We start from the raw sequence: 22,808 nt of genomic DNA on the forward strand, positions 1-22,808 counted from the left end.
TCCCACCTCCTCCCATGTCTCTGACATTTGTTTTGGCTTTATACCAGTGCTGTCCTCTTACCAGCTCTTAAAATAATCTCATTTTACTAAACAAACACCATATGGCCTGCATCGCATTGCAGAGTCTCTCTTCGGGGCCCCTCCGTGCAAGCACTCATGACATTGCACACAGAGCACTGCTTCTCTCCTTTATTTGGGTCATAAACCAGGCTGTTCTGCTAACCGAATTAGAGCTTTGTCGAAATGTGATGCAAAAATGCTTGCAAGACCTTTCAGTTTGGTAAAATACAAGCACTGTCCTTGGCCCGAAGGGTGAAATTCCCTTCATGTTCACATTTAGGAATTTACAACGGTAATAGCTCTAACTCGAGCAAACGTGAGACCTGTTGCATTGCAAATGCTTGTAATTAATACACAAGGTAGTGCATGCCTGAAAACGAACAAAACCAAGTTGCACTAGTGGTGCTGTCCAGAAGGTGGCAGCAATCAACTGTATTTTGTCGTAGCTTTGTCACAATATCTGGGGTTCATGGGATCTGTGTACAGCTAACACTGCAGAATATTCCTTTCCAAAAGTACAGCTCATTTACAGAACCATCTCGATCTGTGTGCATTCTTAAATTACATGATTCGCATCTAGCAAAACACAGCAAATGAATCCAGAAAGAAACAATTTAAGGGGAATGAGAGGCTGTAGAGAAGCGATTGTGCTGCACTGCGCTTTTATGGGACAGCGCTGAGCTGAATTTCCATATGGCGGGCAGCCCCCTTTTGTAATCATGCAGATACGCAAAAACCAATGGGAGATTACTTAAAAGAGAAACCACCAGAAGCATATACTCAACATTCCATGCTCCTTCTCATTCAAATAAATGTTGCACCATTTTAGCAGCAATCTCCATAGCTCGACAACTTGCAGAGGAAAACAAAATTGGCTGCAATTGTACACACCCATGCTAACTGTGAAATGAATTTCTTCATTTGGATATGCTAAAAGTCAAAACAAATGAAGTGTTAGAGGCTTCTGTTGCAAGATCAAGCAAAAGTTGCAGCATGTTCCTGCAAGATTTTGCAGGGGGCTTCCATGCATGCATCAAAAATTACTAAGGCTTTGGTGGGCTGCCCCCTCTATGGCCATCTATTTAAAGTCTCTCCGTTTTTTTGGTTTGAGTCTGCAAGTGCATGCGCTAGCGCATGCGTCTCGCTTACGAGACTCCGATGTGTCCAGTGAACGGCTTGGAGCCCGCCTGCCGCTCACCATTTGCTGGTTTGCGTGGCACTGTTTTTACAGCCTCGCAATCCATAGAGGCACATCTGGCATAATTTCCTTCCTCTGTGAGGAGCAGGGATCAAGCACTAATTAATTCAACTTAATTAGTGTCCATCCGCTGCTCCTGCTACGGATGTGATTGAGGTACTATTTTGTTCTAATTTCCAGTGCCCCATAAACAGAAGGCTTGTGACTGGCAAACAAGTGCCCAGCAGGAAAAACAAAACTGCTAAGTTTTATTTTTTAAAGCTAACTTTATTTTATTTTGTTAAGCTGTCTTTTCTCAGTTTCCGCTCGTGTTTTTTTTCCTGTTTGTAAGGAAGCTGTTGTCGAAATATGACAATTAAATTGTTCGAAATAAGCATGACCTATTGCGTTGCAAATGCTTGTTTTAACTGCTGTTTAACCACCACATTTCAGTGGCATTAAAAATAAAGGAAGACTGCTTTTCAGGTTATTTGTACTTTTTATAGGTTTCATATCAGGGGAAGTAATATAAGATAGCTGCTTGCCAACCAAACAGTTCCTAAAACAAGAGGTTTAACACTCTTTGCACTCTTGCTAAGCGTTTTTTTTTAACTGCATACTGACTCGAACAAAGATCTCTATGGCCAGTGAAAAACACTTCAGTAAAAAACATAATTAATTTATTGTCAGACATGAATTAGTTTGCCGCCATACTGTACTAGACTATACACATAGCATCTGCCTTTCAGAAAAAATAAAACGTAAACAGATTTTGGGTAGCTTCTGTATCTATTTCGACAATTCTGTTTAAAATACTTTTAGTCACCAAAGACATACACCAAATAAAATACTCCTTTGTCCGCACCATACCTGTAAAGTGTTAACATCGAACTATATACAATTGAAGCAGAATTCACTCTCGTTGGCTGCATTACCAGGAAACGCTTATCATGGAATGATTCACCAACCAGAAGACCGACCGATTCACTACAGATCTCTTCAGTGACGCTAAATCTTTTGGATTCACTATTGACGAAGACACCTACCTGAACAGGCACACCATTGAACACTGAGTGTGGGTTCTCACGTTTGTGCTCAATAAAATCCCTGACTCCCAAATACTGGGCCTCACATAACTTGGTAAAACACTATTTACTGGTATCCCAGATTGCAGATGGAAGAGCATCCTAGACCCCAGCACTGAAAAAATACCCCTCCAGTGCCCACAGCCTACCCTTAATCCATCATCCAGACCTGCGGTATCAACGGCAGTGATAATTAGTGCACAAACCTAAAAACAGTGAACTCAAAAAAAATTGTTCGTCACGAGGGATCGGGGTTAACTGAATGTTCGTTCTTATATTTAGATGGAAAATATTTTGTTCATATGTCTCAAAGACCTTTTGCTTTCTTACCTACAATAAAATGTTCCCAAACCTTCATAAGAATGTTGGATTAACAACTGATAATAGAATATAAAATGGTAAACTGATAGGAACCCTAAACGTTAGCTATATCGGTTTTAGGTAAAGCATCCATTAAAATATGAGATCATAAAAAACGCGACATTTTCAAAATAAGCATAGCCATTGTTACACAAATATCTCTTTAATGTAATCCTCTGCAGATGGCCAAACAGAACTCCGATTCAGAGAAATGGAAATGTACATCTTTTTTCAAAAATGTAATAATACTTGTTAATTGAAAAATGCACATGTATTAATGAAAACAAAAGTTATTTTTAATTCAAGAAGTATATGTGATAAATCATATTGTACTTTGATAGAAAAATATAATTGATAGGCTATCCATTTAAAATTATGTTCATGCATCAGGTCTATTAGGTGTTTCAAAGTGAAAGTTATGATTGCTGAGAGAGCCTTGTGGCACAGGTTCTGTAAAAAAAAAAAAAACCTTGTTTTGGAGTGCTCCTGAAAAACTTCTCACTACATTTGCTTTATCAGGGTTGATGGTTGTCTTCCTGTTTCACATTCAACTACTGGCTCCCACGAGAAACTTCTCGAGCACTTTCCTCCCTCTGGATAATTAAAACGGACAGGCAGCGGTTATGAGCTCAAAATAAATAAATGTAGACAAACTGTGGGATAGCATAAGGTAATGTGTAGCCCTGTTTCAGAATCCCAGCAAAAGTGGTCAAAACGAATGGTCTTTGTGGGGCACCGTGTGTACCTTGTTTCATTAACAATGGTCCTATGTCCGCTACTCTGGTTTAATATTAAAGGTCCTTTTCCCAGCATCTTGTGTGGTATTTAATTTATCATTGTTCACTTTTAAAGATTCCAAGAGTCCTTTGATTCTGTCACTTGCAAGCCCCCTTTTTCTTTTCTTCTTAGCTTTGCTTCCACTACTTAGTGCAGTTGGTAGTAGTAATGCTGCCATACCCCATGGCTGAGAATTACTTTCTGATAACTTGCCTCGATCTCCTTGTAAAATCCATGCACTGTCTCTGGCAAGGGCAACAAATCGTTCAAGCTGAGTCTGGTTCACATTCTTGCTTACATTAAGGATGCTTTCAAATGGATTCTGTATATACAGTGGAGAAGGTTCTGGTTTATTTTGTTCCTTTCCCTAAAGAAAAGAAAAGTGCATATTTCAGAAAATGACATCACCATAAAATTAAGTAACATTAAAAACTGCTGCCACTGGGTAGAACATCACTTGACGAGACTTAAACATATATAGTTGTGAAGTATTAACTGCGGTTGCTATGCAAGGATTATTCAATGAATGAGGACGACTGAAAATATGCCAGATTTTCAGGATAGCCATAGAAGATAAACTTATATGCAATACTTCTAAATGGAACTCATTTATATAATGGTTATCCTAAGATCCAGCACCCACGCCCTACACAGAAATCAGAATTATATTGTATTTGCAAAGCATATCGCAATCTTCATATTAAAATCTACCATTTCCATACAAAGCCCTACTTCCAAACCTCTCGATTAACTTCTTATTCAGACCAGTTAACTTTACTGAAGAGTAAAACAGGACTAAGGAATGTTTTGAATTATGGTTTGCTGCACTCCCTTGATACAAGGTTATGTCTTTCAATACACCCACGTTTTTCACAATGAAATACAAACTGATCCCTACAGCTATTTCGGTGATTGGCTAGAGCCCATATTGGTGTGGTGTATCCCAATTTCCTAAGAATGTTGTCACACGTCTATGCAGAGGTTTACAAAAAAAGTGAAAATACGTTTGGGTATAGTAGTTAATCAATATTTACACAGTTTTTAGTTTTCGGCACTTCTCATAGTGTCAGGTATAAAAAAAAAAAATACATTGTTCCATAAGCATTGTGGTTCATTCAGGTGCTGCTTTGCAAACGCAGTTCACCACAGGTATCTTCTTATGCAGCCATTATGTGAAACCACAAACCTAAAATCTCTAGAGAAAATTGACCAAGTTTCTGATTTTATATATAGGAGGTCCCACGTTGTGATGCTCAAGTAAGCAAGTGCATTAATTGATAAGCACTTTGCCTGATTTGAATTACCTTATTAAATGTTACAGTGATACAGAAGCAATAAGTGCACACGTTTTTACATATAGCTTCTGAATAGTGGTTGATTTTTGGTTTTAATACACGACAAAGTGCAAATTGTGTATGCTAATTGGCAAAATGTTAGATTTTGTTCTTTGATGTCAAAGTTTGGTCATAATATGTCACAGTACGACGTGACTTGTCCTGATGAAGTCGCATGCGAACCTGCCACAGCGACGAAATACATGTTGGCTGAATGATCTGTTTGAACATGCTAAAGATTGAGAAGAATGTGAATAAAAGACTTACAAATTATAAGGACTATTCATATTGATTATTGTAATTTTGATGCTCGGGAGGCTATTGTATTGATTTCCAATCCAGAGCCCTGCACCTGGGCTGAAAGGGAAGAGCTTTCCCTACAACCTGAGGCCTTTTTTGATCATGATCACTGATGTCGTCACATCCCAAAATAAAAGCAGCTGGAGCTGAAAGGTCTGCCTGCTTTCAGTTTGATTGACCCTTGGGGGCAGAGATTAAGGCCAGAGAAACGATTATGATAAACAGTAGACAAGAGGGATTTTTGTAAAAAGGGGAGCAGCAGCTCCCCGGGTATGGTCAACTGCTACCCCCCACCAAGGGATCCCAAAGTCTATGTGCCAACCTGGGATGGGCAGACTGCAGTGGGTGACTCCAAGTTAACCATCCCAAAGGAGGGGGGGGGAGGGGCAGAAAGCACTACTAGACACCAGGGACTATTTTTGTTATAATTAGAAGAGGGGTTAAGGACTGGCTTATATCAGCCACTGGTGGACTACTATTTTATTTAAGTGTATGGGATTGGAGGCTGACGTGCATTGGCATCAGGCTGTACCCCTTTACCCCAGTACCACCAACAGTGATTCTATCGCCCTGGAGGCATGACTGGGGACTTTACGCCTATAATGCGCCACAGACGGGTAGAAGAAACACTAGAGACCAAGGACTTATTTTTTTAGGGGGCAGGAGGAGTCCTCTCAGCATGAGCAATTACTCCTCCCACTACCAGGGACCATAACAATTTTTAACCCATAGATGGGTTAGTCCTCCCTGCTTTTGGGCCACATCCCCCACCCTTAGGTCATAGCCAGTCTTACCACTTGGGGGTGAATTGAGGGAGGCACCCCACAAGTGTAAAAAATTATACCTAAGTGCTCCAAGGACTTCTCAGTTTACATGAGGGATGGTGCAGTTTTTGGACCTGGGCGGCAAGCACCTGGTGAAGTCTACCGCATCTGGCATGTTTGACAAATACAGACCCCAAGGGAATCCAGGTTGGTGTTGCTTGTGTGAATCCATTTATGTGTTCTTACCCAGCATGCTCTGCAAACATAACCTCTCTACATTAAGAACAGATTTCTTCTCCGTTTCCAAGGTGGATGACTGCAGCATTTTGGCCTAAAGTCAGTCCACACCCAAGGAACCCTACCAGCCCTGGCCAACCTACAGAGGGGGCTGTGGTGTGTGACTTGCAAGGATCCCATTACACTTTCCCTCCTAGAAAGACCAGCAAATATCCATACATTTTCATACATTTTTGCTGACAAAAGGCTCAATTTCCTCACACCGCATTAAGTGATGTGATAGAAACCTCCAGTGATTTCAACCCTACTTTAGATCTTACTATGGTGCACCAGCAAACTGCTGATAAAATATCCCACATGTGTGGGGGAGGAGGGGGGGGGGGGGGGGGGGGGAGTATTCCACCTGACAGGAATGGATGAAAACTTAACAAGCTGAAACCACGTGATTTCAGAAGGTCTCATTATTGCTACAATAATCCCACCCAAAACTAACAGGGAAAGTGGAAAATAGAAGATAATAGGACTTTTGCTGTTGCCTACAAGTTCCAGAGTTTTCTGTTACCAGTACTTTCAAATTTTCAGGGTACTGTGGTTAAGAAGAATATGTCAAATCCAGAAAAGACACTCAAGGCTGGATTCCCACAGATCAATAGGTTTCAGAACTACGTTGAATAGGTTCCTTGGGTGCCTGTCAGCTCAGACAGAATGCAGAAAAGTGTGAGAACATGTTTTTAGCACAGTTATGACATTAGCGGAATCCACACAAGCCACACCACCCTGGAATCCCCCGGCTTTGGCAGGATTCTTTTTGTGCGATCCAACCCTGAGTCCAAATACCTCGGCTAGCCTCCCACATCTCAAGATTGAATGGAGCCCAAAGCAAAAATCCTGACGCTTACACTGTGTATTTTGGGGCCTTTCCTGACCTGGAGATGGAAAAGCCTACAGTAATTTATTTTTAAGTGTGAAAAGTATGAGAACGAGGGTTGGTATGACTTTTCATGGTCCTTATAGATTCAAAAACTTTCCCTCAGAAATGTGTGGAACCTATGTGATTTTACAGAAAAATGATGTCTGAAGGACATTCTGGTTAAGAAAAAGTAGTGGCACCCCCACGAGCCACACTCTCTGAGCTCTACCAAGTGTCTAGTTTTCAGACATGTTGCAGGTTGGTATTTTATCTTAGGTGCCTGATGACCTTGGTTCCTAATAAGGCAGAGCTACCCACAACCCAAGAACGACTGAAAGAGTGCCAGTAATCCTGGCACAGCTGACAACCTAGGTGGTGTATCCACAGTGCATTTCCTGTCCCAGGCAACAGGTGCATCCACATAAATACATACTGCTTTATTAGTGAGAAGTTTTGGAGAGCTGAGTGGTAGGACTTTCGTCATATCACACAGGTTCCTGGCCTAAGTTAGTGAGCACAAAAAACATATTTTAACAAAACAATCTAAATATCCTGGCATTCCGGGTTATCCCAAATCTGGAGTAGTACGAATAACTTGCAGCCCTCAAATCTGAGTCTTGGGTATATTTGAAAAAATGCTTAGCTTTCCTTCATGCTCACTTTGTATTCATAAGATTTTTCTTTATGGAGTGATTCCTGGTTGACACACAATGAAAACAAATATCATTGTAAGCTGCATCTTGGTTGATGGCTCTATGTATTGCAAGTATTTTGACAACAGACAAAAAAAAGTACCTACGTTTTTATAGAAATAGGGTTATGGAAGCTTAAGCGTAAACTGTGCCGGGTGTAAAAAAAAAACAAAAAAAAGTGAGGTGGAAGTTAAGGGGGAGGTAAATTATCATTGCTTATAGGATGGCATTTTTTCAAAACAATTTGAAGAATATAATTTTATTGCAAAAAACAGCATATTAATTTCATTTAAGTATTCATTTCATCCCCACACTCTTCCTCAGCCCCAGCAGTTCTTGTTGCATTGCACACCTGCGCCAAAATAAAACACCCCTAATATCTAATGCTTGGTTTCATATTATGCAAGTCAAAGCCTACTCAACTAATATCATTGGTTTCCTTCCCATCTGAAAAGTCAGAATATAATTCAGGTAATTGTTTTGCAAAACAAATTCGAAGAAAAATACTGGAAAATATTGAACGAAAAAAAAAAATCAAAGATCAAAACACTTGAACCTACAAAATTGGAGCGTTATATTTAAACGTGTATCAATTTCTTCACCCTTCATCTTACTTTACTAAAGAACAGATCGCTTGGAATAAACAAATACAACTTGTAAGGCACGTTTCTAGCCTGACCAGTTTGGTGTCAACGTTTTACAATAACAGTTAAGTGATAAAGCCATGAAACACAAATAGGTATTTTCAAAGACCTACCAATACTTTAGCTCTCAAACGCTAGCATTATAAACAAGTCAACTTTGATTTATCAGGCTCTATATTTCAATTTCGCTAACAATTATTTTTATTAGTAGTTTGTGGAACTTTCGTGCTGCTATACAAATGGTTCAGAACTTTAGTAGTACATGATGTGAGTCAAAAGGAAAATAACTATAAGAAAGCAACAATCAAGCTCGTGTGATTAACAGAAGAGCTAAACGATTTGTCGCTACTTTTTAAGTGCATTTCAAAGCAGAGGCGCAAAACTAAGTTCTAAATCCTTGATAATACAGAGATCTTTCCATCTCGACAGAAGACACAACAGATGGTGCTAAAAGGCTAGGTACTCAACTGTGCAGTTGCTGAAGGTGTTCTGGAACAGACAGAAGGTTTCAAATGCGTGTTTTTTACTCGGCAGCTAGCGAAACAACCTACCAGTCACATCTTTGTAAGTCGAGAAAGAATCTAGCAGCGACGTTTCACGATCTTTAAAGCCTGATAATCGTTTTTGCTTGAGGATCTCTACAGATAATTGTCAACTATTTGATAGGACAATGTTTGTTCCGTTGTCGCTGAACTGAAGAATCATGCTGAGAAGAATTTCGTATTTGATTTGTAAGGTAGGAGCTGCTCTGAGTGAATACATAATTATGTAGGAGTAACCGATTCCATTTTTTGATATGCATAAACGTAGATATTTGAAATGTTATTGGATTTAGTTTAACACGACCAAGTGTGAACAGAATTTAAATAAGTGAATTTAATAAGGTGGATAAGTATCGCTTAGATTTAAGAAGTACTGTTATGCGCTTCATTGCGGTAATTTTTTTAAAAAAAGGCCACCATGCTTAAATTGCTAGGTATACATATCGGCAACAACACATTGTGTTATACACTCCTGAATATGGTGTTTAATGAGATCCACATAGCTGGCTGTTGGGCTAAGGTGGAGTAATTTAAATGTAATGATCTGAGACAATGTCTTGTTTAGATGTATTATTCAACATATTCTATTGACATATTGGATTGTTATTGTGATAATTGTGTAATGCTGCCTGAAATTCATATCGGCACTGCAGTGACTGTGCTGTGAGAAGATAGCAATAATGAAAATATATCAGGGGGAATTTCCCTGTTACATATACAAATTAATACGTGTCGTAGAATAAGGTTATTTCTGTTTAAGCTGCTGATAGTTCCAAAGAATTACATTTAAAAAAATCATAATTCTAAATAGTCTTTTTCTTTATTTGTTTTTTCCCCCAGGCCTAAAGGACGCTGAGAAACATTAACGAATACAGAAGAGTAAATTAAATTGACATACAATAAATATGCTAGAAGAAATTTAAATATACATGCATTTTGGGAATGAGTTAAGGCGACATCAAAATATTGTGAACAATATATTTATTAAGATTATGTATATACAATAATTTTAATTTATGATTAATCTTGCACTTAGTTATGGTTGCATATGTTTGTATGTTTCTAGCCCTGAAGAAGTCCGTTGGGACAAAACGCGTCGGCTATGGCTAGTTTCATTAATATCTGAATCTACATATGGATCAACATGGATGAATTAAGATTTAATATTTTTTTAAGAAGACTTGACTGATGGAATATGTTCATGTATGGTTCTCCGTAAAGGTTATGAGACATGCAAGGAAATTTGCTCCCCTAACATTAATGGATATATATATGTGCTGAGTCTTGCAAGTTATTTTGGTACCAGAAATCCTGGTGTTGAAGGATTAGTGGGCTGGCCCTCATGACTCGTGCACTATCAATATATACCAACCTTTGTTATATTGACAGATATACCTTGCAATGTGACCATCCAAAAAGACTGTTTTTTGACATATTTGTAGGGGTTCCTTAAATCCAAGATTGGTCTCCACTGCTTTGACTTCTTCTGATTAAGAAGAAACTGGAGTAGAATCCTTTCCCTCTCTGTGAGAGGGGTACACTTTCTATAGCCCCTTTCTTGGTCATACTGTTGACTTCCCTTCTGAGACTGCACAGATGCTTTTGCAGGAAATTATGTGGTGGCATTGGGGGTGGTGTGTGTATAAATTCTAGTGTGTGTCTGAACCGGACTAGGCCTAAGACCTACTGATCTGATGTTATCTGCCTCCTGTGGGTTAGATGATGGGTTATTCTTCCTGCAACTTTGAGGGAAGTGGCGGGCGCCTTTAATAGGTCATTATCGACGAGTGGTGTCTTTGCCTTGCTGTCCAGATTTTCCTCTGGGAGGAGGTCTGACATAGGCTGTCGATGGTGGTTGCCTTTGTTCATACTGTTTTGAAATTGTTGGGTTGTAGAGGAATACGTTGGAGAATGGTATTACTGGTATCCCCTCTATAAGATAACTGTCCTCTTTATCATACTCCTCAAAAGGGAAATTTTCTATACTGCATTCTGCCAAGTGACTTGGCAGTGTCTGTGTCTGTTTAAATTGCTTCGACAGCCTCGTCAAAATGTTTCCCAAACAAAGCTTGTCTATATTATGGCAGATCTAATATTTTGGCTTTATCCTCGGGCCTAAACCAGACTGCTTTAAGCCAAACTTGGCAGCGTAAAACCGCTGCTCCAGACAACGGTCTGAATCCAGTTGTAGTGATATCCATCACACATTCGATGATTTCAGAGGATGTGCATTCCCCATCTGTTAAAATCTTTTTGCCTCTCCTTTGATGCCTTCTGAAAGTTTTTCTCAAAATGGGGAAATATCAGACCATAGCTGTCTGTCATATCTACCCAGCATGGCCAGTGAATTTGCAGCTCTGACTGTGAGCACTGACATAGCTGACATAGCTGAAAAACGCTTTCCTATGTTGTTGAGGCGTCCAGCGTCTTTATCTGGGGTTCCTGATAGAAATGCTGAAGGATTCCTGGATTTTCTTTGAGCCATCTGAGACGGCTGAATCCAGCTTAGAATGACCCGTCATGGCCTTATATTTTTGATCAAGCTGTGGTAACACTGCTGCGACCGAGGCTGGAGTGCGCATTACTTTCAGGCCCTCTTCCCAAATATAATAAATAATGGGCATGGCCCGGACAGTCTTCCGGTAAGGTTTGTTAAAATCATAAAGGAAACCGTCCTTTAGTTTTGCTAGAATAGGAAGCCCAAATCAAAGCACTGCCCTCTATTATTTTGTGAAAACCCCTATATCTTCTGGCAGAGAGTCAACTGGTGTTGGTGAAGGAGATGAGGGTGTTGGTAGTATGTAATCATCCCATTCATCTTGGAAGTCCTCAAGTTCCCCTTCCTCTCTCTCATCCTCAAATGATTAGGGATTATCCAACTGTGTTACCCGCGGAGAATGTGGTAGCTGCGGAGAAGAAGGCAACTGGAGTGCAGGTGCTGGGGCTGCAGGAGCAGGATCTGGGGTTCATAATAATGTTACTCTTATTCTTCTCCCACCTCATCACTGGAATACTCCTAGCATTTAACATGTAGCTTTGAAGGGCAAAGAGCAGCCCCAAAAAGACTGTCCTCATCTGAATCTTCAGCCAGGAGGTGGGAGGGCAATAATGAAGGCACTTTACTTGGTGATGTGTGTGTCGGTGTAATTATATTTTGTATTTTTTGTTTGTTGACAGGTTTTGTCATCAACAAGATCGTTGACAATGCCGTCGATGATGGAAGATCCAATTTTCTTTGTCAACAATGTGTTCACTATCGACGGGGTACGTACCGTCAACGGGTCGCTGACTGTAGAGAGAGGCATCGTTGTCTGTGATATCATCGACGACAGTGACATTGTTGACTGCAGTGTTATCGTCGATGGATGCTTTTTCATTGATGTTAACAAGGACGTCGACAGGAGAGTCGATGACGAACTAATCTTCAGCGCAGACGAATTAGGTGTACTTCTAGCCGATGACGTAGATGATGCAGATGTCGCCATAGACACTATGATAGTGTTTGCTGCATATGTCGTTGATGCTGCTGTCACCCCATTCGTCATCAATGGAGTCGGCAGCGATGATTTTCTCATCATCAGTCGGTGCAGCAGATGAAGGCTTTTTAAAAGTGTGTTTGACCTGGGGTGGAGGTGTTGGAGGTTAAGAGGTTGACATTTGAGGCTTATTTTGTAATTCTGAAGCCATCTTCTCCTCCTCAGTTCTAGAGAACGGGCCACTCTTCTGGGAAGACGTAGAAGGGCTATGTCGGTGGGAATCATGACATCACGTTTTGAACACGTTTTTGGGTGGTTCACCAGAAGAGTGAGCAGTGGATCCTTTTTTACTTTTTTTAATAGGTGTCTTTTGTGAAAATAGAGATGATGTATTGCTTTCTTCCACCGATACAGGATTGTCTCTTGATTTAAGTTTCTGGAGCCATAGAAGGAGTCACCCTTCACAGTCCCTTAAGGTCTTATTAGAAAAAGTGTGAAATACCTTGCAGTCCTTGGTTTTATGTTCAGGATAGAGGCAGTAAATGCAATCCTTGTGAGGGTCATCCATGTGAAGCCTCTTCTTTCTACATGCCACAGGGTCTAAAGAATCCTTTTTAGGTGTATATGGCCTCTTAAAATGTCAGTTTAGAACACCAAAAGCACAGACTACCCGTATCCCGTATAAATCTGTGAGATGTTGTTGAGAAAATCCTTTTCCAATCTGCCATGACTTCGGGATCAGCTGTTGATCTCTTAAGGGTTGGAGAGTCAATTGTCCTAAAACAAAACTGATATAGGGAAGCACAGAAGAACTTTAGGATAACCGGCATGATGGCAGACTTTGGAACAATGTTTGCAGTACAGAGGGTCACAGGGACACAGCAACAGGTTTTCATTTGTTGATTAGGTCTCTGAGCCGTCATTGCTAACATTTTGGAAAGACAAGATTCATGCCTACTGGTACTATTAGCTCCTACTGTGGAATTCTCCACAGATAACAATGGGTGTCTGGAAAGGGTTATGTTTTAGAGAATAAGGTCCTCCCTCTGTCTATATTAGTCAAACCACAAAAAACGAAAAGAAGAATTTATTCCTGTTTTTCCTGTCTTTTATAGGTTTTAACCATTGTCTTTCTCAAAACTGTTTCTTTTATTCCCTTCTCTCTCCTATGATTAGTCTTTTCAGTCTTTTATGCACAGTCTTTTGTCTTTGACTGTTTCTTTTCTTGACTTTCTTTTAGGGACTCCGTGATTCAGGCTCAGGTTTCGTTCCAGGAGATGGAAAACAAGAACATAGAATAAAACAAGGAGGTAAGTCTGGGGGTTTATTGTCTTGTTTTAGAAATAAAGGAAGGGGTTTGTGAGGGGACAGTGACAAATAAGCACACCGTCAGTGAATCTCTTTTCCCTTATTTATGTGCTTCTGCCCGGTGAAACGGTGATTCACAATATATCTGAGAGGAAAAAAAATAAGTGAGTGAATACCCCTTAAAGCGAGAGGGTTTTTGTTTCTTGAAGCACCCTTCTCTGAGAGAAGAAATGTTAGACTGCTCTTCCTTGCTTTTCGTTGAAGTTAATATTATATTTGTATCCCTTCTTCAGGTCTGTTTCAATTCAGTTCCTTGTCTCCCTTGAGAACCCCAAAAAGGCACTAAAAACCCATGTATGGGTACGTACCTCAGCTCCTTCGGGCTGGACCGGCTTTCTCTGCTCTCTCCGCAGTCTCCGTGGAGGATCTCCCCTGTCAGCTCCTTCTCCTCACACACCCCTGCGGCGTCTCTACTTTGCTCTTTTGGTTCGCGCGAGCCTACTTCCGGGTTATAAATGTCGTCATGAGGTTTTGACTCCGATGGCTCATTCTCCAAGGGCCCCCGGGGCACTTCGGTAATGGCCCCAGGGTTGTCGGTGTGTACAGGGTTTCGATAACCCTGTTACAGTGCCTTTTGGCAGTAATGAAACACCTCATTAGAATCCAGGGAAAAATGTTTAAGCGGTTCACCTCTTTCCTATAAAAGTGAATCCCAAAAGTTAACATTTAGCTGCCACAACTTCATTCATGATAAAGTCTTGTGGAGTACCTGAATGTACAAACTAAGCACCTAAACTATTTTATATGTATGATGAACCATTAGGATCTCTTTGAAGACACAGGAGCATTGTTAAACCAGTAAGATGGTTACACCCAAGTTTACTTTAAGTCTCTTCTATCTAGGACATGGGTACTCACAAACATTTTCCCAGGGCCCAAAAAATGTGGTCTTTGAGGTGCCTGAGGGGCACATTGGTGCCAGCGGGGTGGTGGTTGGGCAAGAGGGCTGAGGGATTGGGGGTGAGGTATATGCTATTGAAGTAAAGGGTATACATCTAGTGGCTGAAATGTACAATGTGAAACCAGAAAATCTGAGTTTAATCTCGTCTTCCCCACTTTTCTAAACTGTGTGATCCTAGGCAGTTGTTTAATTTCACTGTCTCTCCTTTTCCTTCATTTTCACATACAAGAGATATAGAAACACAGGCTACACAAAAAGTGCACATGACAACTGACCTCCCTCTTTAATTTACAATTGGTGGTGCTGTCAGGGTACGGGGAAGAATTAATGCTCCGAAATCTATGTTTGAAAACTATCACTTTTGAATGAATACTCCTCAATGCACTAATATAATACATTTTACTAAGATAAAAAGGTTCTGCATGTTAACTAACGACGCTTTTTGAATTTTGAAGAGACTGTCATAGTTCTACACTTTTGCTGCAAGATGTATTTAAAATGAAGATGTGTCTAAAGTTAAGAGCAGGACTCCATAGTTACTTGCTTTAACACCAATTAAGCTTAAAATAAACGATTTCCTGTCTATTTTTTTTTTTTATTGTTAGTGCTGAGCTGAGTAAACAGCTACCCAGTGTTCCTGTTGCCCCGGGTGCAGCATGTAAAAGCCAGGGGGGAGCGCGAACGCAGCCTGCGGGTCGCATTTTGAGTATACATGATCTAGGTTATCATTCTTCGATCTGTACTAATCAAGTAGCAATCGTGTACGATAGACTAACTTCAAACTCACTTAAAAAAATAATTTATACTGCTCTCACCAACATACAAAAACATCTTTGGTCTGTTAATTCTTGATGAACTAACTTCTACAGATGTCTTACCTGTTCACTGAGCCACAATGATCTCACTGATTTTGACGCTTGATACATACCTCTTCGTGACACCTTACAGAAACAGAGCCTCAAAAGCAGCAAACCTCTATCCTCAAGGTCTCAAAAATGCAAACCTTTTCCAATATCGATCCAACTTAAATCTGAAGCTTATGCTTCATTGGGTCTAGACTAGACTCTGAAAATAATTCTGGTAGACATATCTAAAGTTATGCTCAATCCACTCAAAGCCATTCTTCCATTCCACCACAAGGCTAGTCTCCTCTTCAAACAAATATGATCAAATACTCCCCCATTCTCGGTGCCTTACATTGGCTTTCTACTCACCAAAAGTTCAGCGTTAGAACTGGGATGTCTCATATACAGGGTTCTATATTTTAACACAGCCTCGTGCCTCCCAGACCTTCTAAAAATCTTTGGTGATGAACAAGTCCTTCAAAGGAAAGGTACACTTTTTGCCAAAAAGACCAGGTTTTAGAATATTCCATGCTCATCGCCAATGTTTAGGTACTTCATAGTGACATTTTAACAATCATATTGTCACCATTGGAAGGTTAAACGTGTTTTAAATTCTCGTCTTACTTGCTCGACTGCTTGAGAGGTGGACTTCACTTCAGTCCATTTTAAAATGCTGCTTACTGCTGTGTAATATGTCATCTCAAGAGAGGGATCTAGTCCTTTCTGCCAAGGTTCAGTTAGGCACCAGCCACAGAGGACAGTAAGTGGAATGAATATGTGAGTTTAGTTTCTTGAAATGTGACCCTGTACAACAAAATTTGAGCTAAATAGGTAAAAACAACCCAGCCGCATCAAAAACTCGGACTGTTACAATATGAGGGCAGCTTCACTACAACTAAAAGAATTGAAATGACCTTACAAGTCAAGTCTGGCTGTAGACCAGTACAAGTGTCCATGTTTAGGAGACTAGGATGGAAACGTGTACATACTATGAAGAGACCTCCCCACAACAGATTAACCACAAGGAACAGATTATACAACTAGGGGGTGTTCACAAAACAAGGAAAGAAAAGAGAGAAGGCAGGTTAATAACAGCCACAGAAGATGATTTGCTCCCTTCTCCATTTGGATTTTTCTGTTAGCCTAATGTTTTACAACAGTAACTCATCTTCCAGCCTTATATTTAATTGAGTCCTGCAGGTGGCAGTGTGCTCCATGTCAATCGCCTCCTTTGTACACAAAGTTCGCTGCACTCAGCAGCACACAGGACTGCAAATAAAACTTTTAAATGAATACTTCTCAATGCACCGATATAATAAATTGTACCTAGGTGAAAAGGTTCTGCATACTAACTAAAAACACTTTTTGAATTTTGAACAGACTGTCATATTTTTACACTTTTGCTGCAAGATGTGTTTAAAAAATGAAGGTGTTTCTAAAGCTAAGCACAAGTTTCCCTAGTTACTTCCTTTGTTTAACACCAATTAAGCCTGAAATAAATAATTGCTGGTCTATTTAATATTTTTTATTGTTAGTGCTGAGTTGAGTAAATAGCTGCCCAGTGCTCCTTTTGCCCAGGAGGCCGCATGTAGAAGTCGGGCGTGGGGGCCGGGAGGTATGCGACCTGAATGCAGCACTTTGAGCATACATGATCTAGGATATCATCATTCTTCGATCTGTACTACTTAGGGGAGGAACACAAGCCCCTGCGGCGCACAGGGGGCCCAAATCCTTCAGGGGAGCCCCATTCAGACCAAAGCCTATGAATATTTGTGAGATGTTGGAGGACTCGGTGGCGCCTTATCACATTCTGCAGGGGCGCCCATCACTTGGCAATAATCCTCTGATTCCGCTTCTACTCTCCACATAGAATCATGGGACTCCGCGCCTGTGACGCCCTTCGCTTTCTATTCCTCCAGAACATACATTCTCTTTCTGTCATATTGTCCCACAATTTCGTCCAAGATCGCCTAAGTTGTGATTGGCCCTTGTGTCTTATGACTTACCAATGCACTCTTCCTCCTTTCCCTTTGGAGATGGTGGCTGACTAAGGCACAGCCGTGAGAGAGCCCACGGCTTCTCTGAAAACGTGCTCTAGGAGCATGCAGGTCAGCCTCTTTCTGCTAGGGCAGAGGTCTTCAAACTGGGGGGCCTCAAGTGATCCCAAGGGGGGCTCCAGCATCTGGCCAAAAGCAGCATTATGCAGATAACAGGCCTTTGTTTTAAGCAGAAGCATGTTATTGCATTTTTAAAAAGGTAACATTACTTAACTGCAATGTTTATATAGGTCTAGACATATATATTTAAACAGTGCCTTCTTTATAAAATAATTGTGAAAAATTATGAGGGGGGGGTGGCACAATGATTTTTATTTTTCAACTGGGGGGGCGCAGCATGAAGAAGTTTGGAGCCCACTGTGTTAGGGTGACCAGATTCTGAGGAGAAAAAAAATGGGACAGGTCAGACATAAAAGAAGGACTAACAACTTTACACTCAGTTTTATATCTGGCATGCCCAGGTTTTTTGCGTAGCTTTGTGAATGTGTACCTATACATGTGTGTGTTGTGTATATATATATATATATATATATATATATATATATATACACACATATACACACACACACATTTACAAGGCTACATATATAAAATTAGCTATGACTTGACCTCCCACCCTGCAACCCCAACTCGCCCCCACCCACCTCTCGCTGCTCCCCTCTCCTCTCTGCCGGAAGCAGACAGGGGACTGTGTTGCCTGACATTAACAGATACATCATTTTAATTATTGCATACTTTTTAGGCCTCTATTAAAGGAGAGCATACCTTGAACTTATGCTTCCCTAGATAATCTGACCTTTGTCCCAAAAACCGGGACATTTATGTAATGATCTGACCTTTGTCCCAAAAACTGGGACATTTGTTTAAAATTCAGAGAAGCGTCCGGACACCGGGACAGTCCTCTAAAAACCGGGACTGTCCGGGGAAATCCGGGACGTCTGGTCACCATACTTTCTGCGCATCTGAATTTACTGCCAAGCGCCCTTTGGGGCTCTGCTATGTTTAGTAGAGGTGGGAGTGCCAACAAATCAACAGGGAGAGCCAGGCCAAGAGCCTGGGAGCCCATGCTCGAACTGAGCCCTGAAAATGTCTGCTTTGTAAATCATAGACCAAACATCACGTAAAATATAATAAAGTCCTCATAATTCAAAAACGTTTATTTCTTTAGCGTGTGGAAGCTTTTACATTAGCAAGTCACTTTATACCACTGCACTGAGAAGTCCTTTTTAAGGTGATAAGTTTTAAACATGAACCTTTAGTGCAGAGGTCCCAAACCTTTGCGACCCACATCTTCCTTAACCTATTGGCTGTGGCTCCCCATTATGTTACTTTTTTCATGCAGGTGGCGGGGATGTAAACCCTGCCTAGGAAGTACTTTATTTTTTCTCCCTGAAATTACTGGGATGAAGCTGATGAAGGTATTATAATCACACGGCTCCCTCTTGGCTGCCACCCCCACACTGCCAGCAGGGTGCACATTCACTGGTGCAGGTGCTAGGCCCTTCCTTCCAGTCTTTGCTGGACACTATGTGCTAGTGGTGCTCCTACAGTGTCTCAGAAATTAGGTATTTACCTCTGGTCTCTTCTCAGTATGTCCGAAAGGCACACACTGCGCTTGTGGTCATCCTGGACCTGCTCTCACTTCTCCATGAAAGCTCACTTGGTATGCCAGAAGCCCTCATTCTACACCCCTGTGTGGAGGGATTCATCTTGTGCCTGCTGCCCCGTCTCCCCACAAGCCCCATCAGTTTGTCCAGGGAAGGAGGAGATTATCTTGGAATTGCTGCACCATGTACACTGTATTCCCACTCACAGTGCCGGTAGCACTCACTCAATGTCGCAGCAAGAGGGCGTTTACCTTGGGCCTGCTGTCCCTCTTTCCTCCACTGTTATTCCATCACAATTTTCTTTTAACTGCTTTTATGATTTTAGCTTCTTTTATGTTGATAAAGTGATCATGTTAAATTTGAACCGACCTATCCTTAGCTGTATCACTATCAGTGCAAAATTAAAAGTATTTATATATTACATTAAGAAAGCATTATACCTGTTACATACAAATTCATAAAAACACGGACATACAAAAGAAAATCCCAAACCACAATCATCCACTACCTGTGTTAAATAACATGCAATAAAAAAGATCAGACCTATTAATATGTTTGTTATTAGTAGCAGGCCAATGCAGCCTCTTGAGCAAGAACAGTGCAATGTCATTATGTACTACCAAAAACCTAAAGGGAACCGCAAACAAAGATAGGTCAAGTGTCACAAACTGGAAGCACGTTTAATATCTTCAAGCAGTCCCACTCTTCGACAATTTGAACAACCCCAAATGCATGTGCACTTGTGCAGTGCTATCATTCTACTTGAGAAAATGTTTTTGTTCTATTCTCTCAGCTCTCGTTCCTGGGATCTCCTTGTTTTAGGCCTGCAGAGCAAATACACAACTCTTCGGAAAGTACTAATAATCCACTCTAATTGAATTGCTAATAAGACAGGATGAGATGAAGCTGCTTCTATTTACATTATCACAGCCTGCTGGTTCCGCACATATGGTAACCACAAGCCCGCGCCAACTAAAAGGCTTCCACGCATGCCCTTTCCTCCGAACTAATAAAACAGCAAGGCACCTTTCACCATACACACTCTGCTTACCTTTGCAAGTCAGCTGGCCGGGGTATGCTGGGCACAGCCACTAAGCTGACCTCTGTGGAATGCCTCTGGCTTTCCTGCTGGCGCAACTGCTACACTGCAGTGTCAGCCCTGCCTACTTCCTTCGGGCCCTGCACTCTCTTCGAGGATGTCATCCGTAGAGCAAGAGCGGGAGGGAGGGGCAGCGCTTCGCCTGGATACGCTACCCAGAGGTGAGTACACTGGAAAAGGTGAGTACACTGGAAGGAAAAGTTCATCTGGAACTAAACTGTTCGCAGACAGCACGAGGTTAAAGTTACAACGCAAGCCAAAGGAACAGCAACGCTAAAGGAAAGGATCAGTGTAGTGGTTCCCAAACTGGTGCGCATCTGTTCACTGCACTGCTGGGCTAGTTTTGACGGCACACCCGGGTGACGCGGCACAGATTGAGAACTACTGCTAATTTTGAGAACTAGGAGAAAAGAGAATTGTCATGTGAACCCTGTACTGACCTAGATTATTGAGTAACATTTCTCATTTTAAGGCTTTGTTTTTAACTTTGCGCACCTTTTGGTAGTTTTGTTTATATAGCACGGGGACAAACCTGAAGGTATTAGTGATTTACATAAGCACCCATTACACATTTATTGTTGTCTATAGGGATGGGGAAATGAAGTGATTTGACCGGAATCACAAAATGTTGAGCAGACACACAGACTCGAACCGGGTTCCCCAAGTCTTAAGTCTAGCGCTCTGGCGCTCATGTCACATCCAGAGTACGGGAAGGAGGGAGGCATAAGCCACATGGAAGGAGGCAGGCATAAGCCACATGGAAGGAGGCAGGCATAAGCCACATGAACGCTCTCCTCATTATGGGCTTGAGGTTCCACAAGGACCTTGAGCTAAGCCAGAGACAGGCTTGAACCTGGCTCGAGCTTTCAGTGGCTCGCCCACTTTTAATGTTATGCTGCATATGAACGTTTCCTGTGTGTGTGTGTTTGTCTGATGCCTGAGAGTCCGTAGGGCAAACTGTCCTTGATGTCCTATGTGGCATATGTATTCATGAACACCAGAATTTGAATGGATTCATTTAAGGATTTTGACTAATAACAAATCACTTGATTGCCCTACTGGCATTTTAGAATTTTATAAAGGTGAACAGAGTACCCTGATGTGACAGCACTTTATAAAACCCTGATAATAATTGTCTTGTTTGAAGTGCGTTTTGATGTCCGAAGTCATGAAAAGATGGTAGCTACTTTTTTTGGCATCTTTAGTAAGAATTTCACTGTACGGTAGAACAATCCATGGACAAAGTCTGCTGTGGAAACCACCCGGTGGAAATAAGGAGAACAAGGCAATACTTTAAGACAGAGTAGGACAGTCCACCATATGTGTCACCGGTTATATTAACATAGGCATGCATAGCGAGAATGGCACAAAATACAAAGTGATCATGCTTGGCGGACAGGCACAACACAGGAGAAAATGGTAAGCAGTAACAGTTGCTCAAACAGCCAGGTATCCTAACCGGCCTGCACGTCAGAAGATGCCCTGGTAGGTCGGTAAAGGGTGGAAAACTGAAGGCAATAATATGAGAAGATTATGCGGTTGACACTATAGAAATAGGTCCATTTATACAAGTGGGGCCCCAGAACGGGGGAAAAGCTAAGAGTAAATTACAATTACTAGATGGGCACGTTTGATTCCACTAGAAGGGCATATGCACAATCAGGGATACACGAGGAGCAAAGAGAGCCTCAGTTGTCAAAAGGGAGCAATATTCGGTGGGGCAGCTGATGGAACAGTACAGATGACTGTAATTGTTACCATTCTATGTACAGGACAACAACAGGAATGGAGCAGCCTGTGATAGCGAGTAACAGTGGCAGGGGAGAGATTGTGGGGCTCATACAGAGGCGGAAGAGTGATAAGGTCTCCATGACTGAGCAGGGACAGGTTCAGGACACTCTTTACCTGTGTTACTATATATTGATATTTGGCATTAATAAACTTATTAAGAAATATATGGAAAATGTCACTTACCCAGTGTACATCTGTTCGTGGCATTAGTCGCTGCAGATTCACATGCTGTGCACATCCCGCCATCTGGTGTTGGGCTCGGAGTGTTACAAGTTGTTTTTCTTCGAAGAAGTCTTTTCGAGTCACGAGACCGAGGGACTCCTCCCATTTCGACTCCATTGCGCATGGGCGTCGACTCCATCTTAGATTGTTTTGCCCGCAGAGGGTGAGGTAGGAGTTGTGTATGCTAGTAATAGTGCCCATGCAATGGAGTGAATGCGTATGTACATAATAAAGTTTTAAGTAATATATTTACAAATGTACAAATGTTTAAGATCTACTTCTAAACGGCTACAGGCTCCCGGGGAGGCGGGTGGGCGCATGTGAATCTGCAGCGACTAATGCCACGAACAGATGTACACTGGGTAAGTGACATTTTCCGTTCGATGGCATGTGTAGCTGCAGATACACATGCTGTGCATAGACTAGTAAGCAGTTATCTCCCCAAAAGCTGTGGTTCAGCCTGTAGGAGTTGAAGTAGTTTGAAATAATGTTCTTAATACAGCTTGACCTACTGTTGCTTGTTGTGCAGTTAGCACATCTACACAGTAGTGCTTGGTAAA

At 41.4% G+C, this 22,808-nt stretch overlaps 1 protein-coding gene across 2 annotated transcripts in view; it reads right to left on the minus strand.

The window, feature by feature from the left end:
- Positions 1-1,911: 1,911 nt before the first annotated feature.
- MTPAP (mitochondrial poly(A) polymerase) overlaps positions 1,912-22,808 on the minus strand; it is a 182,256-nt gene continuing 161,359 nt past the window's right edge. Inside the window, exon 9 of one of the 2 annotated variants that reach the window (XM_069211289.1) lies at positions 1,912-3,826. In XM_069211289.1, the coding sequence (XP_069067390.1) occupies positions 3,458-3,826 (369 nt within the window). In that variant the 3' untranslated portion in view covers positions 1,912-3,457. The remainder of the gene's footprint in view (positions 3,827-22,808) is intronic. The other variant, XM_069211290.1, reaches the window with a different exon arrangement.

The sequence above is a fragment of the Pleurodeles waltl genome, chromosome 10, assembly GCF_031143425.1.
Source record: "Pleurodeles waltl isolate 20211129_DDA chromosome 10, aPleWal1.hap1.20221129, whole genome shotgun sequence".
Classification (NCBI taxonomy): domain Eukaryota; kingdom Metazoa; phylum Chordata; class Amphibia; order Caudata; family Salamandridae; genus Pleurodeles; species Pleurodeles waltl.